At 36.6% G+C, this 26,334-nt stretch overlaps 1 protein-coding gene across 1 annotated transcript in view; it reads left to right on the top strand.

The window, feature by feature from the left end:
• Nucleotides 1-5,267: 5,267 nt before the first annotated feature.
• The window catches only part of LOC113420158 (uncharacterized), a 47,466-nt gene continuing 26,399 nt past the window's right edge, over nt 5,268-26,334 (top strand). Inside the window, exons 1-2 of the mRNA XM_026679964.2 lie at nt 5,268-5,793; nt 19,608-19,822. Coding sequence (XP_026535749.2) covers nt 5,461-5,793; nt 19,608-19,822 — 548 coding nt within the window. The 5' untranslated portion in view covers nt 5,268-5,460. The remainder of the gene's footprint in view (nt 5,794-19,607; nt 19,823-26,334) is intronic.

Here is a 26,334-nt window from a genome sequence, read left to right as displayed (position 1 = left end):
AAGAATAGGGTATGCTTTCCCATTCTTTTTGTCAGGTGCAAGGCCATGCAAGATCATTCTCCAAAGTTTATGCATCTTGCATGAAAAATATTTACAATTATGCAAGAATGGGGCATTCTTGTGCACGTCTCTGTACCCTCCAAAAATTGCATAAAAGTAGGGCATGCTTTAGCGCGGTTTTCAGAAGCTGCAGAAAAACATTCTCCATAGCTGCTTCAAGAATGAAGGCTTTGTATGGTCCAGAGCAGTGGTGGGATTCGATTTTTTTTACTACTGGGTTCTGTGGGCATGGCTTGGTGGGCGTGGCAGGGGAAGGATACCATAAAATCTCCAGGCAGAGGTGGTATTTGCCAGTTCTCCGAACTACTCAAAATTTCCACTACCGGTTCTCCAAAACTGGTCAGCTGCTGCTGAATACCACCTCTGGTCCAGAGCAGCCTCAACTGGGCCTCAGGGGCCTGTCAATAAAAGAGAATTCTGCCTGAAGATAAGCATTTCACAGCAGACCCTGAGGAGTGCTGGGCCAGAGCGGCAATTGCACCGTTTCTATAGGCTAGTATGCCCTGGGTAATGGCACAAGGTTGCCCTTTTTGAATGGCAGCACTGGCTCTAGGGGCCAAAGTCAAGGCCTGGGTCTCTATTTCAGGTCCAGCCTTGACACTGTAGCTGAGTGCCGTGCTTCAAGGTGGCCTAGGTGGTGGAGTGGGGAGATAGAGAATTGTTTCTCTTTTGTTTGGGGGAAGTGAAATGCCAGCAGTTACATTAGGCATTTTCTGAATTTTTGACATGCCGAGCTCAAAAGTTTACCATCACTGATTTAGAGTAAAGAAAGAAAGAAGTAATCCAGTGAGAGCTTAGAGCAAGGGTCTTCAAACTTCACAGCTTTAAGACTTGTGGACTTCGATTCCCAGAATTCCTCCTCCAATCAAGTTAGCTCAGGAATTCTGGGAGTTGAAGTCCACAAATTTTAAACTTGCCAAGTTTGAAGACCCCTGGCCTAGAGATTAAGGATTAATCATTCAAAAACCTAATTCTGTGGACTAATAATTTTGAAGACTGATAGTTCAGAAATAGTAGTAGTAGTTTAAACTGTTCAATCATGTCCTATTCTTGGTGACTCTATAGGCAAGTGCTCTCCATGCTATGCTATCAAGTACAGCTTCTTTCAGTTGTTGGATGTTCATCCTAGTAATAATTAATAAATTACTGATAATTAAGAAGACTAATTGTTAACTTCTGCCAGGTCAAGGAAAAGGGAATATGCAGCGGCCATTTCACATAGGCCCAGCTGATTTTGCAGCTGACTTCAATAGGTATTTTTGCTCTTAAATATATATTTCAGTTTTATTTTTCTTATACTTTTTTCTTTAATTGTAAGAAATAGTTATTCAATCTAAGGGAACCCTACATTGGAATCTTGACTAGATTAGGTTCACTAGGTCTGCTGCAATTTCACACAAATACAAAAGCTAGTGATAGACCAGAGGCATTGTATATTATGCTTGACTCCATTAGCATCATACATTTTTTAACTTACCTAAATTCCCCTGAGAAAGCAGCCTAAAACAACATTTTAGAACTATTTTCTCAATAAATAATCCTTTCAGAATAGAATATAACTTTATTACAGTCTTAGATCAGCAATAGACATCACTATTTACAATATATAAAAAAATAGTACTAACACATTATAGTACATTAATAGTGAATAATAACATCCCTGCTAGGAAAATACATGTTCTCAAACAGTTAGGGTCACTCCCTGGTATATATGAGTGGAGAGCCAATAAGTATGTGTGTAAATATCATTTTCCAAATATTATTATATCTCCAAAAATTGGCACAAATTGACAGCTATAATTCTGTAACCAATTTTTTTCTTGTAGACATTGCAGCAACACAGAATCTTGCCACTGCACACATAATCCTTTCAGTGATCTTTCTTTTGCCAGCTATGATTCTTTTTGTAAACCATTCTTGGACAAGATCCCATTCTTCTTATTTCAGGTGACATCAGACCAGTAAAATTCTATAGATTAAACCAGTGAGGAGCAGAAGATGAAACATTGCTCCTTTACCAGGGAGTACCGTAGTTATCCTTGGTGTAACCAGTTGAAGGTGTCATTATGAGACCAAAGATCTGACCAGAACAGTCTAGTCCAATGGCTTTGATCTTTACATGGCTCTCTGCAATGCTGCGTGGTGACAAGCCACAGAACAGCAGATTTGAGCTGATGTCTAACCATGACTAGTGTACAAAAGTCAAACTTAATCCAGATCTTTATATCAATTACCATTTATTAATTATAATCAGATCAGCTTTGGGCCATGCATTTTTTAAGAGACAGGTAATCCCTTTTCCTGATTTGGCAAGTTCAGACTGGTAAGACAGAAAATATGATCAACATTTTGTTTTGACTGAGTAGAAAAACAGGCACTGTGAAGAACTTGCTAATTTTGTAAAATTGAATTGCCAAGATCGCCACAGAACTTCAGGTATCTGGTAAGGATAGGAAGCATTCAGGAAAGTTTGAAGTGAGGCCCATGGTATCTCATTGCTTAGTTTTGGGTGGGAGATACAGATCACCTTTCCAGAAATAAAAAGAATATAAATAAATATCCAATTAAGGTTCCAGCAGAAGTTCTTCCCATGTCAGTTAATACAGAATAACAGTCCATAATATAGTACTTTCCAAACCTAGGTAAATTACCCAAATGTAGGTAAAAGTAGTTTTTGTTTAGGTAGCAATACATGAACCCACAGGAGGGACATTTAAATTTGATTTAAAAGTGTTTTACCTACATTTGGTAAAAACGACTTTCTGTTAAACAATTTTAAGTAATGAAGTAAAAAGTTTGAGAAGCACTACTATAACATCTGAATTTCAGGAACAAGAAATTGTGAGATACAACTGGCAAAATAAGTCATAGAAGATATGAAGCCTTCCTTACCAATGTAAGACACGGGGTTTCAAATGTGTATTACTATTACTATCAAGAGCAACATGTATTTATTATAACAGCAGCTGGGACCAATTAATTTTTTTGAAAAGCTCACTAATGTCAGTCTTTTTAATGTCTACTAATCCAAAAAAAGAGGTTTAATTTCACTACCCTCAACAAAGTATTTAATAGTTGTTTTCCCCTTAAATTCTTTTAGCCACTTCATAAGGGTTGGCAGATATTCTCCCCTATATATAATAGTAATTAAATAAAGCTAAATAGAGAGTTACATATTATGTAAATGCAAGGGACCAGATAGAAATCAGGTTAACTTCTCACATAAACTATAACTAATTTTGCCTTATAATCAACTACCCCTTCAAGAATCTTCAAGAAATTTTCATTTTATGGAGGCCAATGTTTCACGTTTCTTCTCCATTTTGGATGGAGAAGAAACACTTTTGAGGTACAAATCTATGGAGATTCTCATTCACCCAGAACTGAAGAAACTTTTTAGATGAGAAGCAAAATGTTTTGAAGGGGGGAAAAAACTCAAGAAAGTCAATTGCCTTTTGGAAAAGCACCTTTGGGATTTTGAGGTACAGTTCATCTTTAGAGGTCAGATTTTTAGAAAATAATGAAATCCCAACTATGGAAAATACAAAAAGGAGTGTGGCAGAGACAGGCTACATTAGATTCAGGATCCCAGATGTAGTCATATCAATCCAGAATAGATTAGATCAGAAATTGGTCTAATATTACTCCCATTAAGTGCAATGGAGAGACAGTTTAAATGAAAAATACAGGAAGAGCACCCTTATATATACTCTTCCTGTTCCCCTGAGCCACTGCTAGTCAGGCTTTAGGATTTATTGGCATGCTGACTTTAAAACACCTTAATTTGAATTGCTCAGTTTAGATACTTCCAGATAAACACTTCTATATAATACCAATCCTATGCTGGTAGAAAAAAAAAGATGGAAAAATGGCAGAGAACTGTTGTATGATGATTACAAATGTAAGGCAATGTCTGGAAATATACTCTCTAAAATTCTGTGAAGGAGCAGAGGTTTTGTATATTAAAAGTCTAATCTTTAAATAGGGTCAAATTCAGTTAAAATTAAAACATTTAAATCAGATTAATCTCAGTGGGATGTTATGCATGCATAGAGGTGCATCAGGTTCATATTTGGATTTAAACATTTTTCTAGGAAATATGAACACTCTATGAGGCACAATGATGTCACTGGCGCACAAGTACAAGATGGAAATTATTTAATTTTCTACTAAAAAAAAAGTATAGTATTGTGTAATCCCTAATATTCTTTTGAGGTACCACTTTTTTGAACAATGAAGATTAAGTTTAAAATAAAAGACTAAAAAATACCTCACGGGACTATATTACAATACTTGCACTTCATCTGAAATGTCTGTAGTTTATTTAACTAGCAATATGCAACACTCAATGAAATACAAAGAGCACAAATACTCTTAAGAGTGACACAAATGTTCTTTGTATGACAAATTTAGAAATGAATTCCATTTTTGATCTATGTTTCCTTAATATGCTTACTTGTTCTATCATGCTTCCTCTTTTGTTTACTTTTTGTAAGCCTTCTCCACCCACAAATATGTAATCTTTCTAATGAAGTCAGACTGCCTTAAACATATACTCCACTTGTGAATCTGAGGGATAGCTAACTTAAGTTGAACTCCTCTCTGGCAAATATGTTTTCAGTTCTTACTAGGAATTGTGAACACTGAATTATTCAAGCATCTTTAACTGCAGCCTAATTTAATCCTTGTGATTAAATACATTAGTATCCCCACGCTTCCTATAAGCATAGATAGAAATAATTGTGTATGTTTTGCAGCTTAATCAAGAAGCTTTGATTAGACAAGTCAGACAGAAAAGTTCCTGGAATCTGTCTCAATACTTAAATGGTCTGAAACTGAACAACCTGAGCATGCAAAATCTTTAATTGGCATTTTACAATAGAAATGAGCAGCACAGTCACTGGAGAAAAAGCAGGGCCTGAATGTTTTGACATGTTCAAACTCTCTAAGGTTTCCTGCTCTTGGTGATCTTGAGGTTCAGTGTCTCTGTTCAAGCCTCTTGTTTGCCATTAAGGGCTGAGGAAACCTCTTAACTTCCTCTCCTCAGGAAGCAAGTAGAAGGAAGCAAGGGAATGATTTTGGTTTGGGCTTTTTTTTTCCTCCCTCTTTTCCTACAAATGCCTGGGCTCACCTCACAAACAAAACTACAAAAGGTGGGCGGGAAGGAGGAAGAGAAAGAGGGAGAGACAAAGCCAACAGGTTGATCTGGATTACATCAACAGTCACACCCTCCTGACTTTATGAACATGGGAGAACAGGTGTTTGTAATCCATTAGCTAAACTGAGCTCAGCAGAAACAGGAATTAATCTAAACTGCTGTTCCCCAACCGGCTACTTCTTTCTCTCGGTAGCTGACCTAGTGCTTCTTTGCGTGCTTCTTTGCTTTCCCTCATCGTAAGGATGACAAGTCATTCTGGGAACTTCAGTACCAGCTCCCTTACTTCTCCCAAAGCCTCTTATAGGAGAAGAGAGTGTTCTCCTTCACATTCTCCTCATTCTTCAAGGGATGGGGCCTGCAGCAGTCTTACCATGGGAGAAGCCAGCAAGAAAAGCTTCAGTTCTTCCAGCCTCACAGGACATGGCTACTATTATACATACCCAAAAGTGTCTTTCAACGAAGATCTCTTGGCACCACTCCACTTGGATGTTGACCCAACTCTCCAGGAGATAAGGAACAAGGAGAAAGACGATATCAAGATTCTCAATAACCAATTTGCTGCCTTAATTGGAAAGGTAAGATGAAGTTGCTCCTTAAGCTGAGCAGAGGATAACCTTGAAATGATGTGCCATGAAGAAATGGGAGGCTAACTCAACTGACAGATTTAGAGCATCATAAGATGATGGTAGGGATGAGGCTGAGAATGATGGTGATGTTCAGAGTTGCATTTCAATAAATATATTTAATTTCCTACTTGAAGAGCCAAATTGTCAGTGGCCAGATTTAATTAAGGTCAAAAAGTATCAACATTGTTTTTCAGATAATAGAAAAACATGGGCTGCTTTTAGCAACTGAGTCATATTTCTTCAGGTACACCATCCTTGGGTAACTGTCTGGGTTTTGATGAGGCATGTGGATGAAGGGAAGGGGAGATTAGCCTTTCGTTCATTGAAATTTTGAAAAAAAAAATGTGGTTGCCAGCTCAGAGAAATGAAAGCATTCACAGTACTCTGAAAATATTAAATGATGTTTGTGCAAATAAGCGTAATCTTGTATGTAATTTTTAAATATTATACACATGTTTCTTTATCTGAACAGTGTAGAAGTGTAGAAGTACAATGAAATTACCACTACATGCTTGCAATCAAATTTGAACTGATACATTCAAAATGCAGACAAGAAGAAAAAATATTTTCATTGGCTTTGATTTTCACTACTGACACTTTAATATCATTAACACTATTATGTTTTACGCAGCTCTCCTGTAGCAATGGTGGGCTCATTTTCTCAAACATCCTTCTGGGTTGTAATATCATTGAGGCTATCCAATTACTCATTGTAATAACAATGAGTATCTACTGTTTGAGCACAATATCAATTTAAGATGTTTTATTTTACCAACTAAGCTCTCATGACTTCTCCAATGAATTCTGGGAAATGTAGTTTGTTGAAAATATTAATACAGTACTAGAGCATCACAGTTCTAATACTAGCCCATAAGGATGCAGCTTTTATGCATTTAGCTAAATACTACTTTGAAAGCTGTCATGTTACTGGGAATGAACTGGTTTCCTTTCATATTTCTAATTATTTGTACCACAGCTGGCCTTGTTTTGGCCTAGGGCTTATGAAAACATTGCTGGATCTAACTTTATACTATTTGAAAATAGCAGGAGTGCAAGTTATATTTAAATCCTAGTGTAGCATCATTCCATTGAACATCACTGTATGAAAGTTAAATGTATTTCCTTATTATAAATGCTGATGAGGAAGATGCAGAACACACAGAATGACATAGCTGATTGTGAAAAGACTCCAAATAAATAAGGTGATTTACAGTAATAATAGCATTCTAGAATATGCCACACCAAAATGGGGTGAGCTGTCATGTTCCCAAACCCATCCCTAATTGAAAAGTTCTCCTATCTAATATATCACATAGTTTTTAAGAAAGTTCATTCCTAGATGCTCTAGTTTCCTACAAGGACGGAATTATTTTTGAGGCAGAAGCTGGGGAGACCATTAAAAAAAATATACCTACCTGCCCACTGATGCCTACAGACCAAAATTCTCTATTGTTATTTTTCTGAAATGTATATTCTGCATTTTTGCAAAATCAACAAAAATGAAAATTACAATCATAAAAATAAACAATGGATTGCAGATTAAATAAAGGCAATAGCAAAATCATTCTGTTAAAAAGAGGATCCCTACTCATAAAAGCAACACGATGGTATTTAACCCAAGAAGAACAGAATGTTTTTAATGTGATAAAAAAGAAAAGGAAGTAGCGGAAGCCTCTACAAACAGTTCCACAATGTAACAGCCACCTCTGGAAAAGCCCTATTGTCCATGTCAAAAGGTGGCAAGAACTGGAGAAGTCTCTCTTAATCATTCTTAATGGGCAAGTTTAGGTAGGGAAAAAGAAGCCTTTCAAATATCAAAAATGTGGGCTGAGTAGGGCTTTAGAGGCCTTTAAACAAAAAATTGGCAGGACTTGAGCTTTTCAAAACACTATTGCTTTAGTCTTTAATATAATTTTCTATGGTACTGGCATACAAAATGTAGTTTGCCAACATCTTTTCCAATACCCTCTAAAATAGGCAAGGCTAAGATTTTCAACTTTTCAAATGGTCATGTGTGCATGTTTTTATTTTTTGGTATTGGGATGTTAAGGGTCAAAATATTTGCCTTTTGTCTTGCGCAAGCTTAAGGACCTATTTTTAAAATCTCCAAAAATGCCTACCCCATCCCAGGCCTTGGCTCCACCCACTGTACAAATCTTAGGGTAGCTCTTGTGATGTAATAAGTGCAATGGCTATAAAGCTTGGTCATTGGTGGGAATGATGTTACTTCTCAGGAAGCAACCATGTCTTCATAAAGCAGCAAGGTTATACCTCTGCTATATTTAAAAAGAAAAAAAATGACTTATTGGTAACATTTGAGGGCAGGGATGTAATGTTATGAGCTCAGAGGATTCATGCCAGGTTTTATCTTGCTCTTTACACATTCTATTGTCTAAAATAAAACTGATGAAACAGAAGTATATCAGTAAGAATATAACAGGGCCTTTGGCTTGCAAAGACTTATTTGAAAAATACCTATTTTGTTCATTAGATAAGTGAGCCTATCATCCAAAACTCCATTAAAGTTTTACGGAATTATAAGCCTTTCAAAATTGAAAAAAGGAAGCTGCAATGAGTTTAGGGTCTCTCTCTCTCTCTCTCTCTCTCTCTCTCTCTCTTGCTGGAACGTTGTTTATATACTGAATCCATAGTAAACATATATTGTTTTCAAAGAAAAATAGTTTTGGCTCTTCAAGGCAGGTTACTGCAAAGCCCTCATGCTCTACAAACAGATGTTAATCTAAAGTATTGCTTCACTAACATAGGCTGGGAATGCCAGTCTTCAAAACTTACACATACAATATGTACACTCACACACATATCTCAGAATGGTATCTCTGTAGTTTAATGTTAAGAAGCTCCATTTATTTCTCAGTTACATGAATACTATTCTTGTGTTTAAAACATACACATAGATAAATAAGCAGGCACAATCTCCAGTGCCTTAAAATGAGGTCTGATGTTGAGCTTTGGAGCTTTGGAAATGCTAAAAAACATTTAAGAAACCAACCTGACCTGTACATACACATTTTAAGTACATTCTTTGCCTGAATGAAAAACACATTAGGAACCAATGTTGTTATCGCAACACAATGTGGAATTCTTTTAATACTTTCTGTGGAAAATTGATGTTTTCTCAGTGGTGACACATAACGATGAATGATTTCCTTTTTTAAAAAAAACATTTAACCATTATTACAAATATTGCCTTGAATTTAAAGTCACAAGGGAATGTATGGTTTAGATAATTCCCCCCATTTATGAAGGACAGAAGGGACAGCAGGCCTGACCATCAGTCTCTGTAACTTTCCTCCAAATCCTCTGAAACATAAGTCTTTGTTTAAGAGATATCCAGTATTTCTCAATAGAAATACCTGTACAGAAAGTAGTCACTATGAGTAGCAAAAATGTTCTTTAAAATAGTTGGTCTAATAGTTAATAGGGGACTGGGCTTAATCTAGAAGTCAGATGATGTACTGTGAAGCCAAGGACTGGGATGGTGGCTAATTTAAATCCTGTATCTTTCCAGCAGCCATAAGAATGGGTACTTATCATTTCTCTAGTCATTCTAGCTTTCTCTCCAGAAGTCAATTCATATAATTTCTTGTGTAATACCGGTATGTATTGAATGAAAATTAAACAAAAAACCAACAGGACCCTGGTGGAGTAGATAGCCATTTCTATCATAGCAGAAACATTTTTATTTTACTTGTAATCAGATATGCCAGTGATCATACCTGTGATCAATCCATCTTTGCTATGGCTTCTACATGTAGTAAATGAATGTCTGAACCAAGTACCAAAGAGTGAGGTTGGAAATGGCAATGATCGGATGGCAGCAAGGAGTAATCAACCAGTTCTCTATGTTAAAGTCACTTATCACAATCAACCTTTAATATGGTTGTAATAATCATAAATCATTCTGCAAATTAAAAATGCCATAGAACCGATTCACAACCTTTCCAGAGAATGCCACAATGCTATGGATTGCTTTGGGTTTTGAGCACTGTTTGCTATCAAAATGTGTCTCTGCTATAGTCAATGTCATTCTGGGCTTCGTACTTCAACCAACTCTACATATATTAAAAAGCTTTCCTCTTCTCTGATTGGATACCAGTAGGCAACTTTAAAATCCCATTAATTGTTTTAAGGAGTTTTCCTGCTTTATATGTGGAATCCTGGATGCAATCCTATTTTTCTCAAGTCACAGAATAAAGTCAGATGTTATGCTCAATCTTGATTTGTCAACAGTAATTGGAATCCAAGTGGAAGTTTTAGAAAAGATTATTCTCCAAAACACTGGAATATATGGATAATAGCATATGGCTTAGTGATCTATTGTTGGCCAGAAAATGCCATAATGTTGTCTTTGTTGATCAGTGGCCTCTTTATAATCTAACTTCAACCTTTTAAATAAACACCGGTAATGTTTTCATGGCTGGGTATGGACTATTATGCCCAAGCCATAAGGCTAAAAATTAGCTGTACTGCAAGTTTGGGCAAGAATTATTTTAACAATGCTTTCAGATAAGGTTCTTAATTTGCCACCAAATCACCTCACTGCATGGAATTTTGTAGACTACAATTTGTAACTGTCCTTGTTTTCTTGGTACTACTTCTTTTTTTTCCATTAAAAAAAAAGAGAAAACCTCACATCCTTTGAGGAGAGGAGAGTTACACATAACCTTCTAACTAGAAGGATAAGTCGATATCTGCTACATTCTGCTCAGACATTAAATTCAGTTGGAGCTATAGGCTTTTAAGATGTCTACTTCTCTTTTTCTTTACCCATACACATGTAGCTCTTGGAGGTATCTCAAGTTCTTCCAAATTATGCTCTTTCAAGTGCATGGCATTGCCAATCAAAATGCAGTGCATCAGCATACATTTTTTGCCTTTTGAGATTTTATTCCAAAGAGAAAGTGATGGTCTCTTAAGCATCTATAAATTTTGCCAGTGCAGTTTTACAATAGATGCCTCATCTGGAAACCTCTTGTTTGGGAAATGAGAGCAGTGCTCTTTCCTATGGTTCTACAAAGGGTAATTACCCAGCAGGATAATGTTCTTGTTCAAAGTCTCCAGATTGTACATAATAAAAGGATACAGGAAGGAATTTTATCAAAAATATCTCCATAGGTCCAAACAAACATGGTGAACTAATAGTGGTAATTATGCTTAGGAAGAGGAGACCAAAGGAGGGGGTTGAATCCTTGAAGCCACAGATAAAGGGAAGCAGATGCTCTTTAAAGAGATAATACCCTAAACATGGTAAACAGTTTGAACTAAAGCTACTAATCTAAGTGGATAAGCTATATCTGAGGAATATGAAGTATAATGGGTTTGCACTAAAATGTACAGAAGACACCATACAATATTATTTTCAAATTCCCAATTTCACAAAGATCAACTAAATCAAAAACTTCCATCAGAAAAATATAGAAAAAGTAGTATTAGACTCTTTCTGTTTTTTGCCACCATATAATAACATGGATCTCCTTCTACAAACACCAGTGTAAGAGAGGCTTAGGAAAGGACTGAATCTCATAAAGATGGGAATAAATGTGCTTAGAGAATGGAGTGATAGTGGGAGATATCAATTACCCAAATATCTGCTGAAAAATAACAAAGAATGGGGTCCCTCGATCTTCTAATTTCTGTCTGACAATTGTAATTCTCAGATGATGAAACAAAGAGATCAGTTATCTTGGATCTGATCTTAATCCACAGACAGGAACTGGCTAATGAAAGAAAATGTCAGGCACCTTCAGGAAAAGTGACCACGTCATGTTGAAGATAACTAGACAAGGGAAAGTTGAAAGATGTATTGTTTGGATTACAAATTATGAGGATTATACCATTATTTGAAATCCTAAAGAGCAGAGAAGAAGATGGGAGGAAGACTTTGAAAAATGAAATATTGAATGTATTGTCACAAATCATCTCTGTAAGAGAGAAAAAATGGGGGAAAAGGTTTAAGAGCTTTTAAAACAGCTTTTTAAAAGCTTTAAGAGGATTATAGAGATGAATACCAGTAATGCTGACCAACTGGGAAGAAAAAAGGAAATATTTAGGAAATAGAAGCATACTTAGGAAATGGAAGCATACTGAAAATTAAATAGGAATATAAACTGATAGCTCAACCCTGTAAAGATGGAGTTGTAATGGTAATAGTTCAATTGTACCTGACTTTGTCTGAGCTGCATCTGGAATATCTTGCCCAGCCCAAGACATCTCTTTTGTAAAGGAACCAAACCAATAGAATTTAGAACAGATTCAAAGAAAAGTTACGTACATGATAGCAGGTCTGGTAATGAAGCCCTATGAAGTATAGTTAAAAAGAGCTGGCTATGTTTAATCTGGAAAGAGCAGACACTGTAGGCATCTACAAATAACAGCTGTTAAAGGAGCAGATCTGTCCTCTGTTGAAAGTAAGAGTAGGGCAAAGACCAGTTGAAATGAACAAACAAAAGGAGATTTATGCTAGAGATTAAGAGGCATTTCTTATCGGTCGGTGCAATTAATAGAGGAACAGTAGTATATTCTCCTTTCTGGAGAGTTTCAGACAAGTCCTTGATGGCCACCAATCAGGGATGGTAGACTTCTGCACTGATCAGGGAAGTGGAGTAGAGAGTTATAAAGCCTTCCAACTCATACTTTCTCTACTTCTACGATTGTTCTTTACTCAAAGATTCTACTTAATCTGAATTTACAGTCATGCATGCTTCTGAAGTTTTGACAAAAACAGGCTATAACGTGATAGTGGCAGAAGATCTCTTCAAAAGAAGTCTACAAAGATAACACTGACTTTCTATATTTCTATATTCTATATTTCTGTTTGCTCTGGTTATCAATTCTCAGTCTGCACTAACCCCTCATTGTCATATACATGCAAGTGACTTTTGTGAGAGCTAGAGTTTCTTTCATTTGCACAGAGGTTGGAAATCACACACACACACATACACACACACACACACAAAACCCCCAACTGGTCTCTCTAGCTGTTTCTTCATTTTATCAAACAAGTGTGAGTCAGACAAAATTCTACCTCTCCCAAACCCTCCAGCAGTTGTGAAAAGCTTGGAAGGAGACAAGTCTTTCTGCCTTTTCATGAAATCTTTGACAACATAATCGACTGTGAGAGTAATTCTTGTTATTTTTTATTTGGGGCATGTGACTACAATCTTCATATCTCTATTGTGACATTTGTAGAAGAGAGTCTCTTTTTTAAAAAAGCAAACACAAAAAGCTAATCCAAGCTTTGACACAAAACCTAAGTAAGTAAGGTGTAGGATGGTTTAAATGGAAAACCCGAAAGATGCTGGGTAGCTATTTTAGCTTTTCTTCCTTACTAGATTATCTGTGACAAGGTGAAAGAATAACAGCAAGAATCCATGGGTAACAAAATATAATGTCATCTGTGAGCAAAGAATATCTGTGAGAATCAGTTGGGGTGTGCCATTTTACAAAGTTCATTATAGATGCTTGTCCTTTATTCTATGATGTGAAGAAATTTATACCTTTTTCCTTTGTTCAATAATTATACAGTATATCTTTTGAAGTCTGTTAGCTATGATCCTGTAGCTCATTAGTAAGAAATGTTTATTTACAATTCATTCTCTTTTCTAAAAAGTTGAGATTCATGGAATGAACGGTTTTTTCCCTTTTACCTACACTTTGAACTGAAAAGCAGTTTGATCCTTGATATCATGTGGATCAAAGCAGCAGCTTGTGGTATATTAGTTACTTATAGATTCAGTACGAATAGTTCTCATTTAGCAACTATTCACAAGTATGACTATTATCAAACACTAACTTAATGACCAAATCTCACATTTTTTCACAAATCTGTAAAACAAGTAAGATCATAAGTACAGTTGTGGTTTAACCTAGTGATCACTTCACTTAATGACTGAGTTGCCAGTCCCAATTGTGGTAGCTAAACAAGGATTGCATTTTACATTTTAACCTTATTCAGCTATAACATACAGCTGCATTGGGATGTGAGGCATAGTTTACATATGACGACAATTATCAGATATCATATTTCTGATAAAAGGATACAATAATGCTCATGTCACTGTATAACTGGTAGCCACAAATGACAGGCTTTTACCAGAAAATATTTTCACCTTTAGTGCTATTTTTGTTTTTCTGTGTGTTTTCTAGTCTATGATTCTCTAAGTAGGAATAGTTAAGAAAAGCAAAAAAAAAATTAAAGTGATAAGAGATTGATTCTTTATCATATTTCTGATACCTCCCACCTTCCTACCGCATGATATTTCCACATGTATATTTCAAGTCTGAAAGCTGTCAAAAACTTCCGACAGAGATGTCTATGGAGATACTCAATCATCCAGGTCATGGTTGTCCCAAAGGTGCTTTTTCAAGAGGCAACTGAACTTTCTGGTTTTTCTTGGAAGATGTTTCAGGTGGCCTTAATAACTCATTAAAACAATGCAAATGACCAGCTGCCTGCAAGAAGTATAAATCCTTCCATTCCCCACCATCCATTCAGAGCTGAAGAAGCTTCTTGGATGAGAAGTGAAACATCTTCAAAGAAAAACCAGAAAGTCCAATAGTCTCTTGAAAAAGCACCTTTGGGATTCCAGCAGAGATGTTTCAAGGGATATGGTGAAGCTCCTTACCAAGAGAATGATACTTGAGATTTTTATGTAGGCTTTTGAGCCAATGTCTCCCGCAAAGATGGAAATCATTTTGTCAGCTGTGCCAAAGAATCAATCCCCTCCCACTGTTAGAAAAATATTCCCTCATTCACTGAGATCATTAGCTCAAAAATCAACTTTCAGTATTACTCTCTTGACTGAGATGTTCCTCGCATCTATTGAAACCATTGCATTTGGAGAGTTGGCACAGCTTCCCATCATGGGATTTGCATGGAGAAGTGTTTGTTTGCAGTTATTAAAGAAAGGTGCTCAGATCAATCATTGGTAGATAAATGGAAGAAAATATTAACAAATATATATTACCTTAACTTAGTGCCCTCCGGATAGTTCATGTCCTGTAACCACCCCCAGTTAACATGGTTGGAATCTCAACTACCAGGGCTGTGTCCTAGTCAAAGGATCATGAAAACTGAAATATAATAAATATGAATGACATTTTGGTTAGGAAAGGCTTTGTGAAAGGATCTGTTCTTCGCTTTTAGAATTTACAGTTTCAATCTAGCTTCAGGGAAACCAGGAAGAAAAGTGATGGATCAGATCTTTATGATCCTGAGACTGAAAATGATGGAGAAGTCATAGTGGTCCCAGAGTTGATTTTTTTCAAGAGGCAATAGGACTTTCTGTTTTTTCTTTGAAGAAGTTTTGCTTCTCATCCAAGAAGCTTTTTCAGCCCATGTCTATTAATCCAATCTTGACTGTATTCATCCCAACAAAATACCATAGTGACAAATCAGAAAGCTACTTATTTATTGAGTTATATATTTCAAACAGCTAATGCCAGTATAAAGACACCATTTTCTGCAAGTAAGGTGTGTTTTAGAGTAGCTTTTTTGAGGGTTGTGTGAAATTTCCATTTATATTTATCTTCAAGAGGAATTATTCTGGCAATACCTGTCTATTTGGATACCTCCGCAATTATCACTGTTTTAAAAGTTTGGAGCTGTTGCTTTTTTAATTTAAAGCTTTAATGAAATTACAAAACACCTAATTAGAATCAGAAAGTTATCTCTTTTTTACCTCTCCCATTGTTACCTGTCTTAATTTCAGCAATGAATCCTTCTTGAGGAGTAGGGATGATAGCATATGATTTATTTTCTTAGCACAGCTGGAGTTGATTTGCTTCAGTTTATTTATCTACTTTCTCTCTTAGCTCCTTTTCAAGTATATCAGATCTGTCATCTGATCTCTGGATTATTACAATGATCATCAGTTGAGGAATGCATTATCTCTGTGGGACTTCTGTGAAAATAAGATCACATCTTTCCTTTTTTATAAAGCTGTGTTTTACCTTGCTTGCAGATAGTAATTTATAATAACAGATACCACAATATGACATATTTTCACTTATTTAAATGGCAGTATCAGAACAAGAGGCATAATCCTAGAACATCACTGCCAAGATAAGGTTCTTCCTCGTGGAATTTTGACCATTGACCAGCAGAAGCGATATGGATGTAGAATGATAAAACAATACAGACTGGGGAGCAAAGGCATTCTGAACAACTAATAGATATTAAACTTTTTTAAAAAAAAAGGTAGTGAAAGAGCAAATTTAAGTATAAACTAATTTTAGCCACATACTAATTATTGAATCAACATCTTCTTAATGATCGCCTGATTTTTTCACTTTTTTTAGTTCTGCCACTATGTTTCAGCTTACCAAACCTTCAATTTCTTAAGTTTCTACAGCATGTTTCTATATGAAGCAGGACATTTTCAAGCTGTATTTCACGTTTTCTGAACTATGCTGTTAATCAGAGCGCTATACTTAAGAGCAAATATGATGCTAGCATTTGCAGAGAATGGGGATGCATCAAGGGTTCTTCATGATAGCCAGTAGGATTTAACAAATATAATGTCATCTTCCTCCACAAAAGTAACATGTAATAATGGGCTACACAGCTTTTCATCCATGTAATTTGTCTGATACTCTGTTAAAGAGAGAAAGAGAGAGAGAGAGGTGGGTAAGACGATGTGTTGAGAGGCAGCTATATGGAGAGGTCGGGTTAAGCTGGGGAAATCAAGGTTGTAGATATAAATTAATGCTCTTGAGATGGAAACAGCACATCTGCATAATTGTGATACAGGAGTAGCCTACAAACAGGAACTCTTCAGGGGAATGTAATCATGGTGTTATGATAAATCAATATTCAGGGCTCCCTCATAAAATCTTTATGTGGTGACTCTGCAAACAAGTCAGAAGACTAAAAAAGATTACACACACACACACACACACACACACACACACCAAAACAAAAATAGATGATGGATGTTTCATGAAGAATACATTAAACCTCTAGGGAAGGGTGGAGAGAGAAAGATGCTTGTTTACACCAATTGTATCAGTTCTGATCTACAGTACAAGTAAGCGTGGATTGACTTGCCCCGTAAACCTGCAACCTGGATAGACCTTTTTTGTGCATATGTTTTCTCTTTCCCTGTCTTTTTCCGATTCTCTTCTTAAAAGTATGCGGAGCAAGTAGGATGTATTAAGGAAATATGCCATATTGTTGCTGATGCCATCATAGGAGACAATTCAGTGGACTACTAAAGGGATGTTGTCCTGCAGTTTCACAATTGCTTGCAAGTTTAAACTGATGTACTAGTAAAGGGAAAGATGCTCGTGAATCAAGCTCATTGTCTAGGGAGAACAAGGGTGCAGTGTCACTTGGGAACAAGTGTGCAGTTTTTTTTAGCCACAGTACATAAATGATGAGCCCTGGCCTTCTTTTCAGATACTTCTAAAGCTCTTGTCTACGGCCCTGTTATTTCTTTGACTGTACAGGTAGTCCTCAACTTATGACCACAATTGAGTCCAAAAATTATGTTGCTAAGCGAGACATTTGTTAAATAAGTTGTGCCCCCCAATTTCATGGCCTTTCTTGCCACAGTTGTTGAGTGAGTCATTGCAGTTGTTAAGTTAGTAACACAATTGTTAAGTGAATCTGGCCTCCCCGTGGGCTTTGTTTGCCAGAAGTTCTCAAAAGATGTTCGCACAACACTGCAACCGTCACATAAATGTGAGTCAGTTGCCAAGCACCTGAATTTTGATCACATAACCATGGGGATGATTCAATGGTTGTGTGAAAAGAAGTTATAGGTCGTCACTTTTTTCAGCATCATTCTAACTTCGAATGGTCACTAAATAAACTACCGTAAATCAAGGGCTACTTGTACTAATTAAAATCTGATGTTGCTTGGCCTCCAGAGCCAAATAAAATTGGGCAGGTGCTGCTCCTTGTTGAGATTGTCACATAAAGTAGCCTAAAAATGACCCACCAGACAACCAAGGTGTAAAACCTTAGATTCATACTATCCACCTTCTAAGATTCAGGCTAAGGATCCTTCTTGAAGTCAGTCAGAAGCACATTATCTTTTCTATCTATCAAACTGGTCATTGGCCTTTTAAAGTTTGGGATTTTTTTTTAAATGGTTGTTAGCACATTGTTATGTGAACTGAAGTAATGTGTGACTGAAATAAAATAATTATGTACAAAAAGGGACTATTTAGTTTATAGAGAAACCCATCTATCAAAGAACGGGTGCTTTTAGAATGTTGGTAATGAAATAAATTGTGGGAATTTACTTATGTTATGTCATAATAATTACGTTTGATTAGAAGCTGCTACCCAGAGTTGCCTGAAAAATGGGCAGTTATATAAATGTTTTAAATTAATTAATTTACATAAACAAATAACATTTGGATGAAATGCTATGGGGAAGGCAGTGGCTGCTTTTTCCAATAGGCTCGATTAACAATTTAACATGCATATTTGAGATACTACTCTACTTATCCAAAAGGAAGGTAATCTTGAATATAAGATGGTCCCCAAGGAAGAATAAACAGAAAACAGTTATTATCACAGCCCCTAAAAAATCCTGTGTAACTCCCTGCTTTTTCACATCAACAAATGATGGTTGCCAAAAGCTGAAACTAGAAGGATCTGCAAGGGGATTGGTACAGTGATGGGATTCAAAAATTTTCACTACCGGTTCTGTGGGCGTGACTTGGTGGGCGTGGCAGGGAAAGGATACTGTAAAATCTTCATTCCCTCCCCGCTCCTGGGGGGGCGTTACTACAAAATCCCCATTCCCTCCCCACCCCACGAACCTGCTTTCCAGCTCCCTTCTCCTATGCAGGGCAACAGAAGGAGACCCAGCCAATCAGCTGGGACTCAAGAGGCGGAGAATAGAAGGGGGCAGGGCGAGTCAGAGGTGGTATTCCGAACTACTCAAAATTTCCGCTACCAGTTCTCCAGAACTGGTCAGAACCTGCTGGATACCACCTCTGGATTGGTAGTGGGAAGATGATGAAATGAATGTCTTGTTGTGGTACACAGCTCTGCCCTTTTTGTACGTACACACCTCTGAAAGGAGCAGAACCTTTATCACCTAATGCTGCTGCTTTTCATTTTGATTAAATGCATCTGATACTGCAGATGCCTCTGGCCGAAACTAATCCTGAAGATTCCACCACCCCCCGCCCACCCACATCTTGTCTAATATATGTGTACATGTGACTCACAACATGTTTGTGTGGGTGAGTGAATAAATGGATATACAGACCTAGCAGAAGCCACGCACACCAGAAAGGGCTGGGCCAGGTCAGAAATATAAATGCATATTAATTTAATTAATAACTGTCAATTAAAAATATTTGCTTGTAAAGTGAAGTACCCTGTTTTCCAAATTAACTGATCCTCATCTGCACATACCAATCACTCTCTTTCATATACTAAAATAACTTTCCTTCCTTCTAGCAGGAATAACAAAAAAAGGGAAAAGAATTGTCTAGACATTGTGCAAAGGGTTAAATTCTAGACAAACAACCCCTCCTAAGCAGTAGCCACATTCAAAGGCATGTGGGCTTTTTAGCTGATTGCAGTCAGGCTGCACCCCATGTCCCTTTTTCCTTGATCCCAGAGTAAGGCAACATCATTCCTACTTATTCACTGATTATTTTGGGGAGAGGGCAAAATATCCTTTTATTTATCCCTTCCACATGGTAATGTTTAAGTTGCGGCAGCAGCTGAATGAAAAAGATCTTTATAGTCTTCTCCACCTGTCAATAATCCACAGGTCCAAAATCTGGAACAGCACAACCAAGTTCTGGCCACAAGATGGAAATTTTTGAAAGAACAAGACAATTCCCTATCTGATTTGGACATCAAACTCCTCTATGACCGGTACATGAACAAACTGAATCTCGAAATGCGATCTATTGATGCGGAAAAAGAACAGCTGGACTCAGAACTTGATGAAGTGCTAGTTTGTATGGATTCCTTCCGAAAAAAGTGAGTCTCTTCTCTTTCTCTCTCTCTCTCTCTTTTTTGTCCTTCACAGGTTTGCTGAACATACCTGTACAACTTTTCTATTTTTCTATGCACTTTAATAATTGCATTCCTATATACTTCATAAATGAAATTATGCCAAAAGGCCTCTGTGGTGAAGATTTTGTTATCATGTAATGCAAAGTTCCTAGTGATCTTGAAATAGGAAAGAAAATCATTATCTTTTTTCTATACACTTTAATAATTGCATTCCTACATACTTCATAAATGAAATTATGCCAAAAGGCCTCTGTGGTGAAGATTTTGTTATCATGTAATGCAAAGTTCCTAGTGATCTTGAAATAGGAAAGAAAATCATTATCTTTTTCTATGCACTTTAATAATTGCATTCCTACATACTTCATAAATGAAATTATGCCAAAAGGCCTCTGTGGTGAAGATTTTGTTATCATGTAATGCAAAGTTCCTAGTGATCTTGAAATAGGAAAGAAAATCATTATCTTTTTCTATGCACTTTAATAATTGCATTCCTACATACTTCATAAATGAAATTATGCCAAAAGGCCTCTGTGGTGAAGATTTTGTTATCATGTAATGCAAAGTTCCTAGTGATCTTGAAATAGGAAAGAAAATCATTATCTTTTTCTATGCACTTTAATAATTGCATTCCTATATACTTCATAAATGAAATTATGCCAAAAGGCCTCTGTGGTGAAGATTTTGTTATCATGTAATGCAAAGTTCCTAGTGATCTTGAAATAGGAAAGGCAATCATTATCTTTTTCTATACACTTTAATAATTGCATTCCTACATACTTCATAAATGAAATTATGCCAAAAGGCCTCTGTGGTGAAGATTTTGTTATCATGTAATGCAAAGTTCCTAGTGATCTTGAAATAGGAAAGAAAATCATTATCTTTTTTCTATACACTTTAATAATTGCATTCCTACATACTTCATAAATGAAATTATGCCAAAAGGCCTCTGTGGTGAAGATTTTGTTATCATGTAATGCAAAGTTCCTAGTGATCTTGAAATAGGAAAGAAAATCATTATCTTTTTTTCTATGCACTTTAATAATTGCATTCCTACATAATCACTTCATAAATGAAATTATGCCAAAAGGCCTCTGTGGTGAAGATTTTGTTATCATGTAATGCAAAGTTCCTAGTGATCTTGAAATAGGAAAGAAAATCATTATCTTTTTCTATACACTTTAATAATTGCATTCCTACATACTTCATAAATGAAATTATGCCAAAAGGCCTCTGTGGTGAAGATTTTGTTATCATGTAATGCAAAGTTCCTAGTGATCTTGAAATAGGAAAGAAAATCATTATCTTTTTCTATGCACTTTAATAATTGCATTCCTACATACTTCATAAATGAAATTATGCCAAAAGGCCTCTGTGGTGAAGATTTTGTTATCATGTAATGCAAAGTTCCTAGTGATCTTGAAATAGGAAAGAAAATCATTATCTTTTTCTATGCACTTTAATAATTGCATTCCTATATACTTCATAAATGAAATTATGCCAAAAGGCCTCTGTGGTGAAGATTTTGTTATCATGTAATGCAAAGTTCCTAGTGATCTTGAAATAGGAAAGAAAATCATTATCTTTTTCTATACACTTTAATAATTGCATTCCTACATACTTCATAAATGAAATTATGCCAAAAGGCCTCTGTGGTGAAGATTTTGTTATCATGTAATGCAAAGTTCCTAGTGATCTTGAAATAGGAAAGAAAATCATTATCTTTTTTCTATGCACTTTAATAATTGCATTCCTATATACTTCATAAATGAAATTATGCCAAAAGGCCTCTGTGGTGAAGATTTTGTTATCATGTAATGCAAAGTTCCTAGTGATCTTGAAATAGGAAAGAAAATCATTATCTTTTTCTATGCACTTTAATAATTGCATTCCTACATACTTCATAAATGAAATTATGCCAAAAGGCCTCTGTGGTGAAGATTTTGTTATCATGTAATGCAAAGTTCCTAGTGATCTTGAAATAGGAAAGAAAATCATTATCTTTTTCTATGCACTTTAATAATTGCATTCCTACATACTTCATAAATGAAATTATGCCAAAAGGCCTCTGTGGTGAAGATTTTGTTATCATGTAATGCAAAGTTCCTAGTGATCTTGAAATAGGAAAGAAAATCATTATCTTTTTTCTATGCACTTTAATAATTGCATTCCTATATACTTCATAAATGAAATTATGCCAAAAGGCCTCTGTGGTGAAGATTTTGTTATCATGTAATGCAAAGTTCCTAGTGATCTTGAAATAGGAAAGAAAATCATTATCTTTTTTCTATACACTTTAATAATTGCATTCCTACATACTTCATAAATGAAATTATGCCAAAAGGCCTCTGTGGTGAAGATTTTGTTATCATGTAATGCAAAGTTCCTAGTGATCTTGAAATAGGAAAGAAAATCATTATCTTTTTTCTATGCACTTTAATAATTGCATTCCTACATACTTCATAAATGAAATTATGCCAAAAGGCCTCTGTGGTGAAGATTTTGTTATCATGTAATGCAAAGTTCCTAGTGATCTTGAAATAGGAAAGAAAATCATTATCTTTTTCTATGCACTTTAATAATTGCATTCTATATCTCATAAATGAAATTATGCCAAAAGGCCTCTGTGGTGAAGATTTTGTTATCATGTAATGCAAAGTTCTAGTGATCTTGAAATGGAAAGAAAATCATTATCTTTTTCTATGCACTAATAATTGCATTCCTACATACTCATAAATGAAATTATGCCAAAAGGCCTCTGTGGTGAAGATTTTGTTATCATGTAATGCAAAGTTCCTAGTGATCTTGAAATAGGAAAGAAAATCATTATCTTTTTCTATGCACTTTAATAATTGCATTCCTATATACTTCATAAATGAAATTATGCCAAAAGGCCTCTGTGGTGAAGATTTTGTTATCATGTAATGCAAAGTTCCTAGTGATCTTGAAATAGGAAAGGCAATCATTATCTTCGGTGGTGCAGAGTATTCTTTTTCCTAATGGAATTTCTGTGGCCATACCCACCATATATTCTCTCCAATTTTGTCTTATTCTTCACTCTGGGAAACACTGTTCAGGGGTGTCAAACTCGATTTCATTGAGGGCCACATCAGGGTTGTGTTTGACCCCGGGAGGGGGGCGGAGTGGGTGCAGCCAAGTTGTGTGTGGCCAGCTTGACATCACTCGTGTTGGGGGCGCCTATGGTGTCCTGAGTGCTCTGCCAGAGAAAACAGGCTCCCAAACTCTGTTTTTGGCTATGACGGCCTCCTGCAACCCTTTGCCAATGAAAACAGTGCTTGGAGAGCCACTCCTGTGCTCCATTTTCAGCTGTGACAGCCTCCTGCAACCCTCTGCCACCAAAAATGGGTTCTATGGGCCAGTCCTTCGCTGTTTCCAGGTGGCACCATGGGCCAGATCTAAGCACCCTGCAGGCCAGATCCGGCTCCTGGGCCTTGAGTTTGACACCCCTGCTGTAGTTGGTTGTTCAGCCAAAGGGGTTAGAAGAAGCCCTGCTTCTAAGACAGCACTGTGAATGCTATGAGTATCAGAGTGAGCTTTCCCCTAATGCCAAAATGAACTTTCTTGATTCCTCATACCTGCGAATAGATTCTAAGGAAAGATTCAGTTACACGTTGCCACATTCTTGACATCATGGGGCCTGTATGAAAGGTTATTCCTCTTTGAGGCAAAGACCAATCCCATAATTGTAGAGTTTAGTTGATGAATAATTTTTTTAACCTCAAAGTGGTTTGATGGATAAGTGGATATTGTGTACTGGTTGGAAAGCCGGTGCATGAAGTTCAATCAAAGAGAAAAGAAATGTGAGAAGCAAGGAGATAAACGTGTAATTATGTATAAATATAATATGCCCTTCTCCAGTGTCTCAATTCTCAACCTTTCTTTTCTTTCTGTGTCCTAAATTCTTCTCCTACTTGAGTTCAGGATCAAAACATGGTTATCCCTCCCCCCCGCATCCTTCTTTTCTTCCTCTCTACCCGAGATCATGTTTTACTTTTTCTATTACCAAATCCACACCTAAAAATGTTTTAAGAAGTACTACTTTACTGAATGAGCTCCCTAATTTTTTCTTTTGTGCCCCTATATATGCAAGCAATTCCTCTCTTCAAGTTTCTATGTTTAATGTTTTTATTACACATGGCATTTATGGCTGTTTTATAAATAAATAATTATGTGCATTGCCATAAATAGCCTCTTTAAAAAGATACATGAATGCAGTTTGCAGCCATCTGAATTATAAGCCTAATTCACCAAGAAGTGTGCTCAAGGTGAACCTGGATGAGTGGATTGCCAGAAAGATTAGTGGATAAAATTGATGATAGAAAGTAGAAGGGTATATTTTGTCTTTTTAAAAAAAACCAAAATAAAGCTACATTTAATGATCAAGTTCATTTAGTCACTTGTAATTTAACAAATGCTGCGTGCAATTTTATTATAAAGCTGAAACTAGAATAGGTTAATTCTTAGTACAACATTTTACATTTAGATTTATTTTCTTTTTTAAGCAGTAGAAATATATCCCATTTACCATGAACCATATTCTTCACATAAACTGTTCCCCTGGATTAAAAATTAAAATAAGTACCTTGTACAGACACAGCTATGATGTCTAGACTGATATCTACAGGTTTTAGGGGAGAATTAACATCATTTTACATTCCAGAATGTACATCTCTTTTTTTCTTTTTTCTTTGGCTTGGCTAGATTTGACTTGAGTTACCTGAAGCTACTTAAGAATAGTGCATTTTTTCTAGCATTTATTTAGATCTGATTCCCATCTTATTTTGTTTGATAAAATAAATATTTCTAAAAGTTAGCCTTTAAGCAGTTCTTCAGATGGATTTCTAGCTATTCTACCCTTCACATAGTCATTTTTATCAAAAGAAACTGTGGGAAAAATATGGGAAGCTTACCAGTGGAAGCATCTGAAGATTAAGCAAGAGATGAAAACCTTGAAGAGGAACACACAATTGTTTAGCAATATGACAGCTCAGCCCCCACCTTTTTCCTAACAAGTTTTTGTGGTTGATTTGGCCAAGGAATGGATGGTGCCAGTGTTTTTCTTGCCCCAAGTCTCAGAAGCAACTTGAAAGCAGCCTGGCATTGGAGACATCAAAAGGTTCATTTGTCTAATTCCTCCTCTTCTTCCCTTTTATGTTTCTTCAAGTCTTACCCCGTGGTCACATAAAATGGCATTGCACGCTTTAATATCAGATGCAACTAGTTGGCCATATTAAAGGGCTGTTCTCCAATGTGTCAACCAGTGGAAAAATACGATGGTATAAATTGCATCGCCCTTACTGATGGTCTCTATGCAGCCTTGGTCATGAGGCTGGGGAGTGGGGTTGTCCTTCCTGTTTAACGTGGGACGAGTAAAGGAAAGTGATAGTTATCCACCTATATTTCCCCTCCTGCAGAGTGTCCCATCAGTGGGAGAAACAAGCACCAATTGTTTTATATGTCAGATGAGATGGGCAAAAGTAGGTAGCTATTTATAGTGGTTGGTTTTAGCAATCTGTCAAGTTGGCATGAAGTCCCAGGCTCATAATATGAACTAGCGCATAATATGGAAAGTGCTCATAATACTAATATGGACTAGTGCTTTTCCATGTCCAAAAGTAGTCATTGCTGGGGAGGAAGGGTGAAAGGCTGGGAAGGAGGTTGCTACTACAAGGGAGGAAGCGAACTCTGCAAGGGAAAGGAAATGGGGCAGGGACTGGCGCTGTCAGGCAACATTGGGAAGGAGCCTGGGGGAATAGGCAAAATGACAGAGCAAGCCAAATTGCTTCCTTCCCGATTATAAAAATGGTATAAAATATAGGCCATGCACAATCCTTTCCCAGCAGAAGCCATGGAAAAGCTGTAGCTACAGCCAGAGTTGGCAGTATCCTTCCCTCTTTCCCTATTTAAATCAGCCTTCTGTGCAGAAAAGTGCTAAAGCTGCACATACAAAAAGCCTGTGCAAAACCTGACAAGCACATCATCAAGCACCTTCTTCATGAAATCCTATATGTTTCTGCTTGTAAACCTTTTGTTTTCTAGTTCCCATTTTTAAGGAAAGGAGGGGGGGAGGACAGGGGAGGAGATTTTACAATATTTTGTGCAACTGATTTCTCTGTAAAGAAAAATACTTAAAACCTACCTGTATCTTTACTTCCTAACAAACATGCCATCCAGGGGTGGGATTCAAATTTTTTAGCAACCGGTTCTGTGGGCGTGGCTTAATTGTTAGGCATGGTTTGATGGTCATGTGACTGGGTGGATGTGGCTTGGTGGTCATGTTATTGCCTGGGCGTGGCCAACTCAGTATCACTCACATCAAGGCACACATCTCCTCGCCTGGCCTCTCATGACTGTGGGGATGCTGCAACAGTCGTAAGTGTGAAAAATGGTCATAAGTCACTTTTTTCAGTGCCATTGTAACTTTGAATGGTCACTCCACACAAGCAAAGTACCAGCAC

This window comes from Notechis scutatus, chromosome 2 (genome assembly GCF_049901735.1).
Source record: "Notechis scutatus isolate UNSWTSFEM ecotype Mainland chromosome 2, rNotScu1.2, whole genome shotgun sequence".
NCBI classification, from domain to species: Eukaryota; Metazoa; Chordata; class Lepidosauria; order Squamata; family Elapidae; genus Notechis; species Notechis scutatus.
The sequence above is the reverse complement of the archived record's forward strand: the minus strand, read 5'-3'. Positions and strand labels throughout refer to the sequence as shown.